The sequence below is a fragment of the Lampetra fluviatilis genome, chromosome 2 (genome assembly GCF_964198595.1).
Source record: "Lampetra fluviatilis chromosome 2, kcLamFluv1.1, whole genome shotgun sequence".
Taxonomy (NCBI): Eukaryota; Metazoa; Chordata; class Hyperoartia; order Petromyzontiformes; family Petromyzontidae; genus Lampetra; species Lampetra fluviatilis.
In genome coordinates, this window is record NC_136276.1 from 10,147,710 (window position 1) to 10,169,792 (window position 22,083).

Sequence of the window (22,083 nt, forward strand, 5' to 3'; positions counted from 1 at the left end):
AACAAAGCACTGGGGAGACAAAGGCGTTCGGGCGTGATGCTTACTACACTATCCCTTCGTGCACCGTACCGGCATTAACAAGCGCGTGCTAACAGCACGTGATTTAACAGCCTCGAACGGCTATACGAGGGATCTTTGTTGAATCCTTGTTGCATGCGCGGATGATTGTCTCTCATAGGGGTCATTTCCCCCAGCTTCAAAATGACATTCACGCGCGACCGCTAATGCGGTCTTGGCCCTGTATTGGGGAGAGAGAGAGGGAGGGTGAATGCACGTTCTGGGTAAACAGCAATTTGGCACAGGACCGATTGCAGGTGTTGCATCTGCCATTAATTTCAGCCAGTTAAGCCATTAACATCGGGGGTACAGCCTTCCACGTAACCTTGTGCCAAACCAGCGAGCCTTCCCATAGTTCACGTGGCCTCAGACTGCACCTAGCCTGGCACAAGCGCCGTGGTGACGTCGCCACGGGTTGTTGCGTGTGGAGGGCAGAGATGCCAGTTTGAGCAGGCACACGGACAGATGAGCCACGCAGCGTGAGTTCACACGTAGAGGAATATCCACGGACGCCATGGCGCACGTGGATGTGGCTGCGTCACCGAGGTGAGAGCGCCTAAAATCTCCACCTGTGAGCTGCAGATGTCACCCAGGGAGGACGCAGACTCGTAAAACAAAAAAAATTAACCCGTAAAAACAAAGTTTTTCACTCTAAATCCTTTATATGCGTGGCGGCTAGAGTCCTCTCGTCCTCTGGCTTGAGATGGCTGCCACCTATGGGTCAGATGATTGTCTGCCAGCATTAAGCAATTGGTAATTAAATATTTTAAAAAAAAATTCCCTAAACAGTGTAAAATATTGGAAAAAAATTTTCACGAAAATTAATTGTCACGCTCAACGAGTCTGTGTGGAAAATGTCAGCTCGATTGGATCACGGGAAGTGTGTTAAAAAACGACCGAAAGATTTGCACGGTCGTAAGCAAGCAAGCACGCAAGCAAGCGAACTTAATATAAAGGATTTTAAAAAAGACAAAGATCTCCCGTATAGTCTTTAATAGACGGTTGGGGCAAGTGCTTGTTATAGCGAGCACCGAGTAAGACGGGAACGGCACACGAGGGCGTGGGTGGCCAGCACTACGCCCGCCCGCCTTTGTCTCCCCGATGCCGATGTTTACACACTGAATCAGGTAGGTACTCGCTTGAGGCTGAGTCGACCTAGGGGAGGCCCAGGATCGGTTTAGATATGTCACCGATGTTTGCTGTGAGTGGGAATCGATCCCGCCTTGCCAGGTGCGTAGCACAGTGCGCACACAAACACAAAGACACACACAAGTACACACTGACACGCACACACACACACGCACAGACAGATACAATTAAGGAAACAAAGACCGTCCATAATACTTACAGGGACGATTGGACATGTTCTCTTGGCGAGCACTTAATTAAGGCCGGAAGAGTGCACGAAGGGATGGAGTGGCGAGATATACCCGCGGCCGCCTTTGTCTCCCTAAGCGCTGATGTGTATACGCCGATGCTGTTCATCAAGGCGAGGCTCAGGACCGATTCCCATATCACTCACCACTGATGTTAGCAGTGGCTTCAAACTGGAATTCAGGCTGCTGGATTCGTGCAGCCTATGTCACCGCTTCCCACTCATGCACTCACTCACCAAAAGACACGGAGCCCCATTTAACCTTGCGGCGAGTTTGTTGCTAGCGACCGCCCACGGCTCACGAGCTTGGGTGGCGGAGCAAGCACAACGCATCCCCGTGCCCGCCTTTGTCTCCTAACGGCTGATGGGTTGTACAAAGAACACAATGCAGGCTCGCATCAATTTTGTGTTATGCATTCGTGGTCGAATTCATCTCGTGGAGGTGCACATCGGATTCAGATAACCAGATAACACTCACCATAACATTAGTGCACACAAGGTCAAAGATCTACCCCCCTCCCCCCACCACCGTATAGCCTTAACAGACTGTTGGGGCAAGTGCCATTAGCGAGCACCTATTAAGGGCGGCACGACACACGAGGGGGTGGGTGGCCATGACCAGCCCGCCGTTTACGCATCGCGCCGAGTCATCATTTAATCGGCCTCGGGGCCGGTGAAAATATTCGACACGTGTCGGTCGTGAGTGGGAATCAAACTCGGGTCGCCGGTTTCGTAGCGCAGTAAGCCGCACACATTCGCATACACGCGCTCTCGCGGTGTAACAGGATTAGTTGATGGAATATCGGTCACTTAATCGTGTGACCCGCTGATTGACGCGGGATCACGAAATGGCTAATTATTAAAATGCCAGCCTCCTGCACTATACGCCGCATGCATTATACATGAGGCACTTAGCGCGCAAAAAACCACCACACACAGCGCGGCAGCAGACAGCCAGACAGACAGCAGCAGCAGCAGCGAATGGCTAATGCGGTATCCGCCCCTAACCACCTGGCTCTGGGAACGAGTCAATGCCTTTATGCAAAATGAGACGTGGTAGAGGAGAGGGATGTGAAAATACCCGCCCGGGCTGGCTGTGAGCCCCGGCGAGCGATTTTTCTGTATGACTGTTGTTCTTCTTGGTTCTTTCGGTAAAGTCACGTAGAATGGAAATAATAAAAATAAAACATAATACAATAATTATCACGACGTTTCGGCCACAACGCAAGCAGCCGTTTTCGACAGACCTGTTCTTCACCTGAGGACGGCTGCTTGCGTTGTGGCCGAAACGTCGTGAGAATTATTTTATAATGTTTTATTTGTATTATTTTATTGTTTACATTCTACGTGACTTTACCGAACGAACCAAGAAGATGAATCCCTGCAGTCACGAAAGCTTTAAATCGAAATGACTGTTGTTATTATAATCGCACGAAAGGTAGACGCGCCCCGCACGCTTTGGTAGAAGACATTGGGGTTTGTTTCCTCGGCTCTTCCAGAGACGGAGAGATGCGCCAAGCATCTCGCCTGTGCTTCTCGCCGCCTGTTGCACTCGTGCGTGGCCACGTTCCGCACAGGCCGGCCAAGGCGCCGCTCAGCACTGTCGAGGGAGGTTGGGGGGGGGGGTGGTCACGCTGCCGCCTGAAAGGTCACCGTCGCTCAATTGTCAGAATCGAAGCAAAAAGTTCCTGCTGGGGCGGTGCCCGGTGCCGCAGCAGTTGGGGTGTGGAGGGCGCGCGGGGATGTTGAGCAGCTTGCCGAAGTGTCCAGCTACGGAGCGAATGTGAATTGGCATCGGGAGAGAGAGGCCGCATGCAGACCGATGTGACGGTGGGTTTGTGCGAGGAAACGCAACGTTGCTCGGCTGTGTGTGTGTGTACCTGCACCGTCGAGCCCTCGTTTCAATGCAACTGGTGGATGAGGACCTCCGACCATACTTGACCAAGCTGGCCAGTGCGGGATTGGTGCAGGTGAGCATAGAATGTGTGGAGCATAGCAATACCGTATGACAATTGATTCGTATTCACTCGCCTCTACTGTTCGCAACATGCTGGCTGTATAAGCTTATTAGAAATCACTTGCACAAGCCGATGACCTTTGCTATGCTTGTTTATTTTCTCTCTCCCAGCTCTCCCCCCTTGAGAGACGGTTGGTCTCTTGGGCTCGCACCCTGGTTGTTATAAAGGACATCTGTCTTTATCACCCGTCGGGTTCAAACATATATATATGGAAAATCTGTACAGCTGCTTAGGCTCCTATTACTAACACAGTCATAGCTAATGAGTGACATTTATTTTGGACAGAATGTGCTGTCGTTACAATCACAGGGATTAGAGCACGTGCATTAAATGGGATTTCTCGTATAATAATAAGGGCTCACATAAGTGGCACATGGCTATTTAATATAATCTGTAATACCGATACAATCATCATGCATCATGCTTTAATCATTGACCCAACTCAAACCACATCGTATTCACTGAGCTTCATTTGTTGTAAATGTTGTAAATGTGTTTAAGCACGCAGCGAACAAATTGAGAGAGAATACTTATGGAAGAAGCCAAGTGATTTCTCCGGGTTGCCAATGAAGGCCCGTGGAGTGACTATCAATTCATGCGTATGCCACACGTACTGCCCAAACCACTGCTGGATGAAGGCCTCCTTACGCCGTGCAGCTCGTGACAGTTTTTGTTCATTCGTCACCACTCGAGTTGTTAGCGCGGGTTGGGCAAAGTGGGTCCATGGCGGGAATCGAACGAAAGTGAACCGGTTTAAATTAGCGCAGTCGCCCCTTAACCACCGCGCGCCACCGCTCCATCTCCTGGGAGACGGTACGGTACAACAATGGACGTTGTTCCATCGTCATCTGCTGTTCAATGTATGCATGTCAAACAAAATTAGTTATAATTTCACTTAGCGTTTCTGTACGTAGACCCAGCAGGCTGCAGCAGGTGCAAACAGTCCTCCCCTATTACTGAAACCGATCTTACTTAACTTACATTCTGTGTTTGGTCCCTGCAGCATCAATAATTCATGGCCCTTTAGCTCTGGGCGACGTTCGCGTCTCTCTCTCTCTCTGTGCTTATTACAACACCGCCTGTTAAAGCGATGTCTCTAACGCCCTTAGAGCCCGAACGAGTTGTCCATTAAGTCGCGTAAGAGAGTTCAAATGGTGATCCACTTCGTTTGTGTTTATCGATTAATCTAGCATACAGGGCTTCCTCGATATTCCGCCTCCCGAAAGCGGAAAACCCCTAACAAGCCACGCCAAGTGTCACGCAGCCGATCATGCTGCGATGGCAACACCAAGATCTGCCCATCACCTCCCGTCCAGCAGCACTTAGGAATGGAGCGGAAACTTTTTCCCAACTATTTTAGTCTTAACCATAAATAATCTGACATCTCACCTCCAATTTAGCATGTGCTGCCCTTGCAGCAGGAGCAGCAACTCAAAAGGTGGACCGTGTAGCTTTGTGCCAATTATTGTTCTGTGGCAGACTGAAACCACACCTGCTCCTTGCACCTCTGCTCGGTGCACAGGATTTCAGCCCAGGCGAACGCGATGTCTTGGGATTAATCCAGTCGAGGTGTGTCTACCTGCGCAAACATGAGCTGCCCTGAGACAAAAGTAGACATTCTACATTATCATGACGGGAGACATTGACTCCATTGTACTCCGACTGGAGGCTTTAAAACAATGCTGTGCTCTCGGCGGAGTAGCTATCGAGCGTGCAGGCAGTGTGACTGCACTGCCCCCCCCCCGGGTCAGAGGTGTGGGGGGAGGCCCAGACGGGGGGGGGGGTTAATTGGATAGGGGCCCCCTTTTGAATATTTGTACCACAGTCACCGCCAGACACACTACGTCGAGTTGATGCTCAACTGGGATTTTAATTTCGTTCACTGTGATTATGTACACACACACATGCGATCAATATATAGATACCCAGGTGTAATAACACGGATATAGAAAACAACGCTTTCATTAAAACCTCTTCATGTCTCCCACCAATCTCAATACACTTGTATTGAATTTTTGAACACGCTCCCGATTCCCTTTGTCCAACATAGCCGGTCGGATTTGCTGACTGACAGTATGCAATGGCGTGTAAGCTAAAGTAAGTGATTAGTGACTCATCCTACGTGTGTATCATTGGAAGCAATCGCGCAGTGGTTAGTGATTTACGCTAAGAACCCGGCGACCCGAGTTTGATTCCCGCCGACAGCTAATATTGGCGACAAATATCTGCACCGGGAAATACGCGTTCTGTTGGTTGACTCAGCCTTCAATAATCATCTACGTTTCGGTGTGTGAAACATATCAGCATTGGGGAGACAAAGGCGGCCGGGCATAGTGCTGGCCACCCACCTACTCCATGTACCATGCCGGCCTTCATAGATTCTAACTAGCAGCACTTTCCCTAACAGTCTTATACGGTATATGGGGTGTCTTTGTCTTTGTGTGAATATATATATACTGTATAATGAAAGTGGCTCTCAGGAGTTGTCAGGGACTCATAACGAGCTTGGGGAGCAATGGAGAGCTTCCAAATGCAGGTCATGGACGTGTTTCAGGATCCGGCTCAGGGACCTTGATCTCGCCGTCTGGGGCCCGTCCACCACCACTTGTAGTTTCATCAGCCTCAATTTATGCACCACCCTTGCCAATCACCAGGAGCTCCTCCCCTGCGGGCCCTGACCCAGAAAAGTGCTGAGAGGTCGAGCGCAGAGGAAGTGATGCGATTCGCTGGGAATTGAATCACCATCGTTGAGAGTAAACAAGGCGGACGATAACTTGGTAATTCATAATTTGTAGGTAATTTCAACGCTTTATGCATATTATGTATATTTTAAAACAATTATGCGCGGGGTGGGGGAGGTCTCATCCAGCAGTGGGTTGACTAAAGGGCTGTAATATGTTCAGGTCTACAAAAACAAAGATCCACCGTATAGTATTAAGAGACTGTTGGGGCAAGTGCTGTTAGAGAGCACCTTTGAAGGCCGACAAGGCACACGAGGGGGTGGGTGGCCAGCGCCACGTCCGGCCGCCTTTGTCTCCCTGGTGGCAATGTTTACACATCGCACCAGGTACTCATTTGAGGCCGAGTCGACCTAGGGGAGGGCCAGGACCGATTCAATTTATTGTTCACTGGTGTTGGCCGTGAGTGGGAATCAAACTCGTGTCGCCTGGTTCGTAGCGCGGCGCGTTAACCGTTGCACTACCATTCCCCCATACAGGTCTACACACACGTGGCGAGGTTGTGCCGGGGACGTGCGCGTGATGCTGTGTGTATGTGCGACTGGCAGGGTGAGCTGCTCAATCCGTGCCGGTGCAATGGCTCCGTGCGGTGGACTCACCAACCGTGCCTGCTCACGTGGATCAGTGAGCGCGGGTCATGGTCCTGTGAACTCTGCTACTACAAGTTCCGCGTGCGGCCCGTCAACACCAAGCACCCGACACAGGTGCGTTGTGCGCACACGCAGACACCTCGCTCATCGGTTTATGTGGCCCATGGAAAACCTGCTTAAAACGTACGAAGAAAGGCTGTAATTTGTCACGAAGAAGGACTATTTCCCAAAACGTTGCATGCTATACATGTTTCAAAACAATCTATAGATCCCCTCCTACACAGGGTGTGTGTTATTGACGGATGTGTTCATTCTTTTGGGGTTATTTGTGCTTGTGTACCACTGCCGACGCATTGTGACCAGATAATTTGCTTAAACAAATGCTGCTGGAAAACATTGGTCGAGAAGGTCAAGAGGGTGATGACCCTAAATAGTAAGTTCTTGTTACGTGGTAAAGCAGATCATTGTTTGTCCTTTTTTATTTTTTATTACCCACAATCTGCCAAGATGGAGCACAATCAGGTTGTGCAATGCAGGTCTCGATGAGCTGCAGGTCTGGCACGGGCACCATGGCACAGCAGAGGGCGTGTTTCTGCCCGAACACCGAATTCCGTCGACACGACGTCCCTCGTCGTTGTTTTCAGACAACCGAAAGAATGAGCGCCGATTTTTTTAAATATTGCTTTACGAGGCACATGAACCGGTTGATCCAGTGGCTTGAGCAAACTAAGAGCTTAGGGCCCCAAAGCAGCTCCATTGCAAATCTTAGCAAAGATAACCATGTAACATTACAAATGATAATTTCCCACATTACTATTTTGTCTGTCTCTCTCTCTAGTATCTCATCTCACTATATCCCTAGGTATTATCTACATCTCCTCTGTTATCTCACGAATTTAGACTCTATAGGTGGATGTGGGGCACACGTTATGGATGCTCAGGGTCCCCAATGGGACAGCACCACCACCACTCGCAGTTGATCTGATCATTACAGATCAACCAACAGGCGTCATGTGCACATTCATACAAAGTTTAACTACCATTTCTATAAACAATCAACTCTACATATACTGGCCCCTTTATCAATCCACTGTTGGATGAGGGGCTTCCCACGCCATGCAAGCAGTGAGGGTTGTTCTTTGACCATACTTCACCACGCTGGTCAGTGCGGGATGGTGAAGGTAGTGGGGGAGTGCTACAGAACAAGAATTCTCTGCAATGCCCTCTACTCACTACAATACCTATTGCACCCGTCTCTGCGCATGGTGGGCACCCATCGAAGTACGATGCAGGTTCAAGCCTGCTTCACTTCCGAGGTATGAAAGAATCGTGCGCATTGAAGGTTATTTTGTCAAGGGGAGAGAATAAATCATCCATTAATGGCATTGGCCAAGCATCCCGATTCAGAGCCCTCATACAAAATGGCCGAATCCCAATTAGTCTTTTCTGCAAAAATATTTTATATTACATTTGATTTATTTCTGCACAAAAGTAATCAGTTAAAACAATCTATAGATCCCCTCCTACACATAAAGTTGCCACATGGGCCACCCATTATGGCAAAACTACCAACACCCTAATTTCAACAAAAAACTATTAAAAACAAGTGCAGCATCTTAGCTGCACTTAGCAGTCGACGTTAATTACCCACTTACCACTAAGCTTTCCCCTTGGACAATCCTGATTGTTTCGTGGACCAATTGCACACAGTACAGGGCGATTAATACTCATAAATCGTACATTCCCTATGCAAAGACATTGCAACCAATTTACGATAAAAAGGCACCGGCCTCTGAGATAACAGCTGGCACCGTCACCGCGGGGCACACCAGGGCACGCCTCTGATCGAGAATATTGGAGGGCAAGGATTGGTGAACCACGAAGATATGTATTCGACACCCAAGCCCATTGGGGTGTAAGGATGCCTGTGGGATAGCAATACTTAGTGGGTTCCTGAACCTGTCTGTGCATACTCTGTGTATTCATCCCCTTGTGTGAATAATGGGTTTTGTCTGCGTATCTCTGGTTTTCTACCACTTGGAACATTCCTTAAAATAGAAATTGGCCAAACATCTGAATGCAGGACCCTCCTGAAAAAAAATATTCTAGAGACCCATTGGTATTTTCTTTGGATAAATTGCATTGCTCTTTTATCTCTATCCATTGGTTGCTGTCTGTACCCAGAAAATTAAGGGGCATAAGATGTTGTAATGGCAGAGTTCGTGTGGCATCACATTACCTAGATTCTATGCCAGTGGCAACATGGGCATGAGCAGTCACTGCGCTCAAAAATACCAAGACAAATATTCCCCATGTAGCCTTTACCAGACTTTTGGGGCAAGTGCTGTAAGGGAGCACATGTTAAGGTCTGGACGGCACACGACAGGACACACACTGGCAACATTTGATGTGTATACACCACACCAGGTACTCATTTAAGGCGAAGACAACCTATGGGAGGCTCAGAAATCTTTTAGATATCGCTCGCCACTGATTTTAGCCATGGCCGGGAATCAAACTCAGGTCACTGGGTTAATATCGTAGTGCGCTAACCACTGCACCACCACTCTCAGCATACACACCAAGGATTGCAATAACACAGCCTACAGGGGATTCCAAAGGCAGTGCATCAGGGTTCATTGTTAGTGCCTGTGACTCAATAAGCCAGCGTGATGTTCGAACAGCACCGGAAAGCCACCTCGAATCGTTGCTATAACGATCATCATAAACACAGCCCACCTTAAATTTCGATTTAAAGATTTCGTGACTGCAGGGATTCATCTTCTTGGTTCTTTCGGTAAAGTCACGTAGAATGGAAATAATAAAATAATAAAAATAAAACATAATAAAATAATTCTCACGACGTTTCGGCCACAACGCAAGCAGCCGTCCTCAGGTGAAGAACAGGTCTGTCGAGAAGACAGAGTCTGAACGTAGGTAGTCTGGGGTGTTTCATTCAGACTCTGTCTTCTCGACAGACCTGTTCTTCACCTGAGGACGGCTGCTTGCGTTGTGGCCGAAACGTCGTGAGAATTATTTTATAATGTTTTATTTTTATTATTTTATTATTTCCATTCTATGTGACTTTACCGAAAGAACCAAGAAGATGACAGCCCACCTTACCACTGATGGCCGTTTAACCCCCCCCTCTCCCCCCATCACTTGTTCCGTGACCCTCCGTACCACCCCCCCCCCCCCCGTTAGTGGCAAGGGGTGTCGCTCTCGCCCATCGAGCGGGTCCAGGCCGCCGCGGTCTCCCTGGGGTGCCTCTTCCTGCTCGCGAGCCTCGTGTGGCTCGTGTGGTCAGGCCTGAGCCCTGCCGCCACGTGGCAGCGCCGTGACGTCCTCTTCCAGATCTGCTACGCGCTCTACGGCCTCATGGACATCGTCTGCATCGGTGAGTGCCCCGCACGGCCTGGCCACGCAGCGGCGTTGAGGGGGCGTCCCTCGTGGGTTGCTCCTCGATGGGGATGATTCATAATGGCCATGTCAGCAGCAGCACCGAGAGCCTGGGTTTGAATCTGGGTTTTGGCCATATGTGATTTGATCTGGGTTGTCGCGTGTAGGGTCATGGTTAGGTGATGGTCTATGTCTGTGTCCACTCATCAATGCTGGAATAACAAACTCAGCAGAATGAATACTGCGATTTGCTTTGATTGCCTAGAGATAAGCACTTCTACGGCAGGGCATGAGAATGTGCACCATACGTAGTGTGGCTAAGATATTTTGGAAGGAACCTCAAAAATCAATTAAAAACGAATCACATTCATCATTCGCTCTTCCTTCCCTCCGTAGTAGTTCTGTAATGTTATCCTTCCAATGTCTATACTCTTTGGTTCTTTTGGTAAAGTCACGTAAGTAGAAAATAATAGATCACGACGTTTCGATCACAACACAAGCGACCGTCATCAGGTGAGACCAACACAGCAGGGGAAATGATCCTTCCAATGTCGTTCTGCAACAATCGGTGACTTTACATTGATGTCTGCTGGAGTTAGTAATAGATGTCGCTTCTTCTGGTGGACACATTTAGAGACAAAGGGAAAACTTTTACTGGTAGGAACCTCCTGGTTACACCAGCCCACAGGGGATTATTGTGTCCGTCCGTCCATCGTGCAGGGAGGGGCTGGGTGGGGAGGGAGGGGCTGGGCGGGGAGGGGAGGGTGGGGCGGGGCTGGGTGGGGAGTGGAGGGTGGGGAGTGGCTGGGTGGGGAGGGTGGGGAGGGGAGGGGCTGGGTGGGGAGGGTGGGGAGGGGCTGGGTGGGGAGGGGCTGGTTGGGGAGGGTGGGGCTGGGTGGGGAGTGGGAGGGGTGGGGCTGGGTGGGGAGGGGCTGGTCACCCCGTGATGCCCTTATAAAACTCAACGTTTAACCTACTCACGCCGGCTTGTGCCCGCCCTCACAGTCGGGCATATTTGCGGAATACACCACGCCGCCGTTGACTCTGACCATTGCCTGAGCAACCCAACGTTCCTACCAGCTCCCTCCGCAGGAATGTGTTTTGCATGTAATAGAGGCTTCTATGGACCGCCAGCGGGGCAACTGATGACCCCACCTGGCTCTACCCCAGCACGTCCCCGGGCCAGGTTAACACGACGGCTCAGTATCACTCTTGCAAGAGGGACCTGGTCAACAGTGGTTAGGTGCAGGCAGTATTTTTTTACTACAGCAATTGATTATCATCAGTAGCAGCAACAGCCATGAACTATTCGCTGCTGGATGAAGGCCTCCATAAATGGTCACCATTTTAGTCTCACGATGCAACAATCCATGCATCACCTGCACACAACCTGATTTCGTCACTCCATCTCCACGGTGTACGTTATTTCTATTGGCTGCCACTGTCATTATTCTCGACCATCAATCATCATCCCCTGTAGTGATGTGACTTGCCTAAGCCCACTTGCTTTTCACAGCCAATATGATGTCTCCAACTTGTGTATGTTGTGTGTATGTTCTCGACTCCCTGTGCTACCTGCGGTTAAACGACCACGCATTGTTATTACGACAGCGTGCGCACGCTTGCGTTCATTCTCTTCACCTCATTTCCCTGGTGGATTGTTGCGGAATGCTTTGGTAGAGAGGTCGCTGTGGGGTCAGGGTCGCCGTGGTGCTGGTGGAGGTTAAAGGGAGATTAAACCGGCCACGGAAGGTCAAAGGTTCACTTGGGCGAGCCCCCTCCCCCCACTGGGTGGTAATTAACGACCAGCGTGTTGACGCATCATCGGATCGAACGGCCCAGAGATCTGCAGTTGTGTGTGCAACACCGAGACCACGATGATCCACACGGTGAGGTATAGGTGTATGAGGGATGAGTTTTAGATTTTAAATTTTTGAATATCAAATATATTTGGGATTTGTTTGGCCCAATCTGATATTTTTTAGAGTATTTTAAGATTGAACAAATTTAATGTATTGTTTACTCTGACATAAGTGATCATTATCTTTAAATACTTAACAAAGTCTAATCAGTAAAGCAATATTGTTCATATAAACATATCTATAGTCTATAGTATGTGCAAATGAAATCGTGTTTTGTCAAATGTATGTCCCGTGACATAGATTTTTGTGGTAAAATCACATAAGTGGCGTCATGTTAGGTTTTTGGATCATACGAACATTTCCTGTCGAGGTCCACATTTCACATTTTTGCTATTAAACTGAAAATTGGGAACGCATCGCTGAGATGTGAAGCCTCGTCTGCGTGAAGACTGTATGAGGACCAACGGGTTATTATTCTTGCATACTGCTGGACAAGTGCAGTTAGTGAGCACTTAGAGTTGGCATGATACGTGAGATGTTGATTTGGCCAGCAACACACACGTCTAACCTTTGGATCCCCAGTGCTGATTAAAATCTCAACTGGATTCTTGCTTGAGACTGCGTCGAGCAGTGGTCAGGCAGGGTTTATATTCCGATTGCCAATTGTATGCATCGTGGCACAAAATGTAACATGCATCAACAAGGTCATCGTGCATTTCTCTAAAAACACATCCACTGCATGTGGGCATAACACAGATCCCCCATGAGAGCCTCTAGGCTGCTGGGGCAAGTGCTGTTGGTGAGCACATGTGAAGGGGTGGTGTGACCAGCACCACTCTCGCCACTCTTTTATATTCCCAGTGACAATGATTATACACCACACTCGATACCAGGTCCAGTTTAGATATTCGTCACTGATGTTGGCCATAAGCGGGAATCAAACTTGCACTGCTGGGTTTGCACCACAGCGTGCTAACCACTACCCCACACATACACGTACCCACGCACACACTCTCTCGTGCGTGAAATACATAATTCATCATTAGCTTTGGCTACACAGTGCAGCTGCTTTCCCTGGTCAGGTCTTGCCCTTGTGAGCATCAATGGGCATATTTTTTGCGTTTGCTGCTACACATCAAATATTTACGATAACCACTGCGGCGCACGGCTCACGGCGCATGGCTCACGCTCAGCGAAAGTCCAATCAATGGCTCGCAGCTCCAATACGCAATCGAACCAATTTCATAACACCCCGTCCCCACGGAGCCCAATTTGAAAGCGTCCCGTTTAGTATGCGCTCATTTATGCATCGGAGCGCATGTTGTAATTTACCAGCTAATAACACCGCCGCTGTCCTATTAAAGCCCCTCTTTCTTATTATTTCCTGGATAGAATCCAATATTGCCCCGTCCGTGTTGCGTTCCCAGAGGTAGTGTAACTATCGACTGTGCGGTGGACGAGAAAAATGTGGGTGCAAAATAATTAATAAAAAGAGTGAGGTGAAATGCAGGTGGTATTTCACCACTGCTTGTTCCTTTTTTTTCACGCCGTCTGTGGCTGTTTATGCGTAATTTGTCCCGAAGGCATCCGTGGGAAAAGCTTTAATTATTCTCCACCGTTAGTGGATGATGTCGTCCACGCACACAGGCTATGCATGTACTTCGTGCAGCAATTGAGCCCGTCATAGATAGTTAATTTGACCTTAACCTTGGACCTCACGACGATGAGCCCGGATATGAATGCAAATCCGTTGTCTCATCTTAAACGCACAAGGCAGTCCCATTTCAGCCTTGTACGGGATCATCAGCAGGCCAAATGCCTCTCCCAAGAACCGGTGCTCAAAGATTTGTCCGTACAACATTTGTCTGGGGAGTAAAACCTGCCTGGTAAATGTTTGAGAAGAGACCTGATGGCTCCTTGGGACATTCTGTCTACAGGAAAGCCACCCACACAGATTCCTATCTGAAACCTGATTCCCACCACCATTCGGCACAGAAGAATTCCCTCATCAAAACACTACACCATAGGGCCCACTGCATTTCTGACCAACACCACCTAGCCAGTGAACTGGAACACGTACACCAAGCCCTCAAGATGAATGGATATTCGGATCGCATTATCCGCAAAGCTGTTTCTCCAACCATGGAGAAACAACCCCCTGAGACGCCGATCAAAACCATCACGTTACCATACATAGCAGGCGTTACCAAAAAGATTTCCAAAATCTTTAACAAACACAAGATCCAGGTCAGATTCAGTACAGTACACAAAATCCGTGATCTAATACCATCTGTCATTCCTGACATACAATATCCTGGAGTCTACAAACTAAGTTGCACCTGTGGTGATTGTTACATTGGGGAAACGAAACGACATATCTCGGACTGTGTTCACGAGCACAAGGCAGATCTGAAACACAGCAGAATTAATTCCTCCGCCGTGGCTGACAATTGCTATAACGCAGTGGGCTCTCATGATATTGTTTTTTCCGAGACCAAGGTGCTCTGCAAACCGTCTGGCTACTATCAAAGGTTTGTTCATGAAGCCATCCAGATATATAAACATAGACATAACTTCAGCCGGGAAGATGGATACAGATTGAGCAATCATTGGAAGGATGTTATCAACCAGGTAAAGCCATAACTGCTTTTGACCTCCCTTCATATCCGCATCTCCAGTTTCCTAACCCTCCAACTCCCAGCATTTTCTGCCGTGCTTACGTCTTACTTGTAGTCTCCGCTCCCCCTACCCCACACCCCAACCCTCCCTGTCTCTCCTCCCTGGCTCCTCCCCCCCTTCTCTTGCCTAGATGGCCTCTTGTTGCAGCAGCCCCTTTTGCCCACTTCAGCAAAATGTTTCTTGCTGTGGTTGTCCCACCTGATGACGGACGTTTGTGTTGCGCCCGAAACGTCGTGATTTCATTTATTTTATTTTATACCTACGTGACTTTACCGAAAGAACCAAAGAGTATGGTAAATGCATATTTATTATAATCCTCGCTCGCACAGCATTACCATAGCATTACCATATATTTGCTCTGCTCTTTACAAGCATACGATGCATGTTTTGATAAAAAAAAATACATGTTTATCTCCCGTTGACAATAATCCTGTTCTGTTTATCCGGTTGTGATGGGTCATATCTTTAATCCAGCACTGTCAAGGTAAAATTTGGTGGATCGTATAAAGATTTGAGATACTCCAAAGCCGACTGGGATGGTGGGATGTGAGGTGACACAAGATTTTGCAGTAAAGAAAGTAGGTTCAGGATCCTATCCGTGGTGACGTGTTATTGGGAGTGTTACCACCACGAACGCTTGGTTGGCTTGCTCTGGGTATTCCAGTTTAAAGCCGCTACACCCGTCCCTGTGTTCCTCTAGCAACATATAATGTCAACTCGCTTCATTCGGAAATATTTGATCATTAAATCCACACATTGCTCGTGTCGATTCGTCCCGAGACCCCGGTGTCCCAGGCTGTGCCACTCGCACTCTAGGATGTTTTGGTGAGAAAAAACATTTTTAATAATGGTGAGGAGTGCTCCAGTGATGTTGCCTTAGCGCTCCTTCGTGTGATTTAGAAGTATTTTTCTCTCTACTTTATGACGCCTACGTGTGGTTGGATACAGCTCGTAATCCCCCTGCGATGTGGATAATACGAGTGGTTATTTAATTTTGCAAATAACCAGTGGTGGGGTCTTAAGGAAAGAGACATACCCCCCACCATAGGAACGAGGAATTTCCAAACCGCCAGCTAGGGGCTTTAAAACGGAAGATAAGTGCCACCACACCACAGTTGCTGGTGGGAACAGACCCAGCGCACGCACACGAAGCACACGCTCCCAGGCTTGCACTAGAACGTTTTTTTTGTGCAAAATATTGTTGCAGCCGCAAGTTGTTTTTCATCTCGGCATGGTTATATAAGAGCCAAATATGCACTCGTAGATGCACACATTCTCAATCATGTTCATCCCAGGAGGAGCGTGGATACAGGTGCTGTGAATTGCAATCGCTGCAGTACAGAGAACTTCTGCTGCTGTTCACATTTATTTCGAGGCTTCATTTCTCTTCCGCGTAAGATTACTGCAATTATTTCAGTCCGAGACCACTCGATACATAAAAACACAAGACCAGCATGCCAAGGTAACACCACTCTTACACACTGTAATGAATGTGCCCAATATGTGGTGCCACCACAATACAAATAGCTCGCTGAGATACCTTTTGCGAATTGCGTAAAGAACAATGCCTTTTTAGAATGTTTTTTTTCCTACCCTGCACATTTCCCCCAACTAGTTGTACTGGCATTGCAGTCCGAGAAAGTACTCGAGTGAGTCCAACTTTCTCTTCCGCAGTGCACCAGCGCTGCCAATGGCTGCCCTCTTTTTTTGCCAGAGTGGCACTTGCAGAACTCACGGATGGACAGGACAAAGTTAAATCAATCCATCAAACACCATTTACGTTGCACGAGAGACGTGCAAACGCACACACAGCGGCTCTGCGGACGCTTTTCTCGCGCACGTGCCGAAGTCGACTTCACGACCTGACGTCTCGCCGGTTGCCGCACACACTTTACATCCCCGTCCGTGCCGTTACCGCACGTCGACATTAATTAAACGCGATCCTGTACTGACGACGCGTCGCTCAGATTACGCGGAAATTGCTCGTGCGTGGCGGGATTCACACATTGCAGCTCGCCGCCGGCACAAGCCACCCTTCCACGGCCGTCCTTCGCCCCCCACCCCCCACCCCTACTAAGTCATAGGCCCATCATCATCACTTACCGCCGCACAACCACGCGGGGCACTCATTACTCCTCCACTGCACGAATAGTCATCTCCGTTTCCGTCGCGCATGATTAATTAACCGCCTTTGCACAGGACCAGCGCATGTCCCAGAGATGCTCGCTATTCCATGAATCAATACATCATCATCATCATCATCGGCTCACCCGTATTTTTTTCCGCCTTTAGATGTAAAGAGCATTTGTCGCTGGCCGCTTAATGCACGGGACGAGATATTGACTCGCCAGGAGCAGCCAAAATTCCAACCAAAGCAGTTGAGAAGCCACGAACCACACTGAACAAATAGGTCACAGTCATCATTCAAAACTGCCTTGTAAACTCGGACAGTCGCTGAAAATTCACGCGATCTTTTCACATTTTGGAAGCTACGCAAGTTTGAGCCAGGATAGCGCTGGGATGTATGACTACCATGTGTAACAACAGGCGTTATAGAGGCCTTCTGGGCTGTGTGGTGGGCAGTACTGAGCAGTGCAGAAAAATCAACTGTTGTATTGTACTTCATCGACCCACATATGGTCAAATAACCCCCACGACCCAGATAGGCATGGGGAGGCCCTCATCCAACAGTGGATTGACCAAGGGTTGTTCATGTACACACCTCTGAAGGTGTCATGGCCTGATAAATCAGCCAATCGTACATTATTTCGCTGTGAGGCCGAGTTTTTACTCGTGTTTTTCTCGACTGCCACCAGTTCCTCAAAAGTTGCGAATTCCATTTTACCTTCACAATAAATTACAGTATCCTTAAAACATGCCCCCCCCCCTGCCCTTTGTGCTTTCATTACTTGATAATTATCAATGTGTCTCTTTGCTGCCTTGGCCCAGACTCTATCTTTGTTAATTATTCACACGTTAATTATGGAGACTGTTATTATCAACTCCCCGAGGCACGTTCATTAGGGCGGCGACGCGGCCCGGCTGCAAGCGCGTTCGCCGCCTGTTGCAGAGCTTCACGGTTCGAATCCGGTGGCCGCCCTGATTATCGCTGCGAGTGTAATAACCATAATAATAATAATACGACACGCCGTTGGCTTTACAGTGGACGTTGAATGTCCTGCGATGCCGGCGTCATTATAATTTTTTTTTTATCCGAAAATTACTCAACTAATTCCTGGCAAAATGAAGCCTTCTTGATCTCTTCAGTTCTTATTTTGTTCAACGAAATAAACTAACCGATTTGTCATGCGTTCATGGCAGTGCAGCATTGTACACGGGTCAGCTATCCACAACAACAAACACGTTAAATAACGTGTCGTCACATACAAATATACTTAAGGCCATTGGATTATTGGCTTTCCAGACCAATATTATTTTTCATAATTTATTTAAGCAAGCCAGCTCTGGCCCAGTTTCGACCTTGACCTTCTGTGTCCCAGGCTTGTTAAACAAATTCTGTTGGGGTACTGGATGCTCAATAATTCACATCTTCAAATATGTAAAAAAAACTATAAGATTCCCGTTTTTTTTATTCCGATTGTGTTACTGTCATTATGTCTCTTGATTCATATATTTCTGTTTGGATCTGTGTAGGAGCAGTGCATAACCAAGTATTTGAATGGCCCCAGAAGGTAATATCAGAGAACTACCGTACTCCTTAAATCACTTATATGAGGCACATTATCCACACTCGGAGAACACATTTGAATGCCCTGCGCATATTCTTTTGTTACGAGTCAATCATGTCTATCTAACTGAAAACCTTAAGTGTCAAAGCCACGTTAAGTGAAAAACCAAATAGAATGTTAGAGGGGTTTTTTTCCGTCGTTTGTGAGCAAGCCGAGACAATTAACTCGCAACGCCTGATAACTGGTTTGAATCGCGCGTGGCGGTCCAGATTCAAACCCAGCATCTCAGCAGCGCTGGCTCAGTGATGCGACCTCAGTCACCCATCCACATCTCAAATATTTGTTTTTATCCTCTGCCTTTTAAAGATCTGAATATAAAATTGTCCCAACTGTTTGCACACATTGATGTTGATTCTACGAGGTTGACACAAATTCGTGGGCTAATCTCCGTCGTTCCACCAATGTGGGGCTGTTACCTCCGGGTATAAATCACATGTGGCAGCAGTGGAGAGCATTTGGAAACTCATGCTCGTGGCTTTGTTGTCCTTGTCAAGGGGGCTGTATTGATGCATGATAATCACGTGTCCTCTCTGGTAAACATCGTTATGATGACATCAGACCTCGAGGGCAGCCCGATGCCAACGAGGTGCGATGTTTAGCTGTTGGTGTGAATCACTAATTTATTCCTCCAGAAAATACACGCGGTGTTGTTGCTTCGCGCGTTCACATGTCAGGGACTTATTTTGGTTATTGTGTTAATTTATCATTTCCATGGGCCGGAGAGCAACACAAGCCCACCAGCGTGGCCTGGAACACGTGCAGGCATATGCACGCTCCATCGCGCGTACGCTATCTGTATTCGCCGAGGTGACGAACAGCAAAAGTACGAGACATTTATTTCACCTGGTAAAAGCTGCCTGGGTTGATAAAAAACGGTGTTCTGCGGGTTCCATGATTCCGCATCGAGACCCAACGCGCGGTCGTGTTTGTACCGCAGGGTTCTCACTCGCAGCGCCGTCTCCAGCCTCTACTCATCACTCCTCCATACACGTACCACCATTTTGACTTTCATTTTGCCACGTGTGAAAGTTCATTGATATTCACGAAATATCATCAACACGGGGCTCGAGTATTTGTAGTTACGCACAGGACAGTCATTAACCCTTCATCGTTTTAAAGTCGGAGCGTATCTCCGCTGGTAGTCGTGTATGTCAGAGGTCCTAAGCCAGTGTAGGAAATTTCACATTACCGTGGCTAAGGTCAAGATATATATAAGACGGAAACCGCTGCCACAAAGCAGAGCAATTTTTTTTAATTGATGGTAGTCTGATTAGTTCACCGGTCAGTATTTTAAACTTGAGGTTGAGTCAAGCGCTCGAACCACAGCGCCATTCGGCAGGCTACAAAATAAATTTAAAATTTTGGGCAGTGGAAATTGACAATCGGGCAACGGCTGTGAATGACAATGCATCGATTCTCTTAACGCCCGATTTTGCAGCGCAAAAATCACCGGACGGAAACAGGACTCAAACTGCAGCGCCGTGCCAATTAATCGACCTTTCCGCATTTCATCCGCCCGAGTGAACGGCGTATGTTGTGAAACGCATCTGTGGAAGATGGACCAGGAGGCTAAGGATGCGAAATATGAGAGTCCCTCGACTCATGCAGCATCGTTCAATTAACCTCCCTTAGGAGGGAAGTACGCAACTCCTGGAGATAGCGAGCGAATGGGGCGATGGGAGAGAGAGGTGAGGAGGAGGGGGGGAAGCTTCAGTGAGCCACTGCACTTATCCTTAAACCCAAATTAACGGCTCATGCAAGGTCGAATTCAGTGCACAGTTTGTTTGCTTACACAAATGCCGATTGATGACTGGTCTGCAAAGTCAATCGGCTCACGGATCCAATTGTGTTTGTTATTTACATGGATACACAGAATGGAGATCTACTTATCTATGGTCTCTCGCGGAAGTCGATTTGTCATCCTTCGCATTTCCCCTCCTCTCCCCCAACATCAACCATCAAATATCCATTAGCACGGGGAGGTGGGTGGTGGTGGGGGGCTGTCCTCCAACCCCCAGATCGGCACGGATGCCGATGCCACCACCACGTTCTGTTTGCAATGAGTGCACCCACCGGATGCACACGCTTTCTCAAGTAGGATTTCCAGTCATAAAAGACGGAGATCCCTCCATACTGCTATACAGAATACTTCATAAAATGCTCTTAGCGAGGACCTATTAATGCTGGAACACGTGGCATACGAAGGCGTAGTGTGGGGGGGGGGGGGCTATAGCAACGATAGCTCCAGCCAAGCTGAACCCGATAACGCAAGCGGTCCCGAGTACCCCTGGTCGTGGCGGCGGCGGGAGCCGTCGAGAGCCTCCATGAATCTTTAAAAATGGGGCTCAGCGTCTCTGACCGATGGGGCCAAATCGTAAGCGCTGCGCTCAGCAAATCTCGCCATGCCGATTGTGTTCACAGTGGCGGGAGACTGTTGCTCTCCTTCGCGGCTGCTTGAACGGCAGCTCCCGGGAAAAAACAAACCTTCTCACTCCCATCTGAATGAGACCTGCAGCATCGACAACATGAATCTCACGCAGCCTAAACAGGGCGAACCGGTTGCAAGCGGCACGAGGGGTTTCGGGTTAAATACGTTTCCAATTTCTATGTGAAATGGAAGAGAAATGACTGTAAATGTTTATATTAAATAGGCAAACATCCCCCCCTCCTCCCCAATAACCTGCACAGGCAGCAAGTTCTGTTAGAGAGCACCATCGAAGGCCAACACGGTGGCACGAGAGGACAGGTGGTCAGCACCACGCTCGGCCCACCTTTGTCTCCCAGTGCTGATGTTTTACACAAAGCACCAGGGATCAATTTAAGGCTGAGTCGACCTAGGGGAGGCACAAAAATCAGGTTCAGATATTCGTCACTGATTTTGGCTGTGAGTGGCGATCAAACTCTGGTCGCCGGGTTTGTGAAGGCAGTGTACTAACCACTATTGCTCCCTCAGTGTTTTATATACATACACACTTCGGCACCATTTATGCTTAAACTGTGTGGGTTTAAATACTACGGATAAATGAGAGCGTCGTGTCGCAGCGATTGCGAACCCGACGACCTACGCACGCGAGTTCGATTCCCGACCATGGATAACATCAGTGATGAGCGATATCTGAACCGTTCCTGGGTACATCCCATGCTGACTCGTGTGGTAAAGTACGGTCAAATAACCTCCACCATCGACACGGCACGAAGAGGCCCTTCATCTGGCAGCAGATTAACAAAGTGGACTCTTTTCCTGGCAGCGATCTCAGCCGCATCATCTCTACATAACAAAGAGGCTCAGTCCCTTTTACACGCACCTTGACATCATCCGCACGTAGTTTACACAACAAAGGCTCATTCCTAACAGCGTGTTTCAGCCGCACCGAACCTCACAGAAATAATATTCAGGGCCTACCTTGGCTCCTCCCACCCTCAACCAGTATATATACAAATACTGTGTTCTTGGAATTTCTCTCACTTGATACAGCTATCGTGCTGTGACGGTTCCACCTGAAGACGGAAGCTTGTGTTGCCTCCGAAACGTCGTGATTTTTATTTAATTTTTATTTTACTTTTATTAATTTTAATTTTTTTACCTACGTGACTTCACTGAAAAAACCTAAAAATA

The 22,083-nt window shown here is 48.2% G+C and overlaps 1 protein-coding gene across 2 annotated transcripts in view; it reads left to right on the forward strand.

Annotated features, from left to right (window-relative positions):
- MARCHF4 (membrane associated ring-CH-type finger 4) overlaps window positions 1-22,083 on the forward strand; it is a 32,487-nt gene that overhangs the window by 4,631 nt on the left and 5,773 nt on the right. For both annotated transcript variants that reach the window (XM_078868821.1, XM_078868832.1), the window contains exons 2-3: window positions 6,737-6,892; window positions 9,983-10,175. In XM_078868821.1, the coding sequence (XP_078724947.1) occupies window positions 6,737-6,892; window positions 9,983-10,175 (349 nt within the window). The remainder of the gene's footprint in view (window positions 1-6,736; window positions 6,893-9,982; window positions 10,176-22,083) is intronic.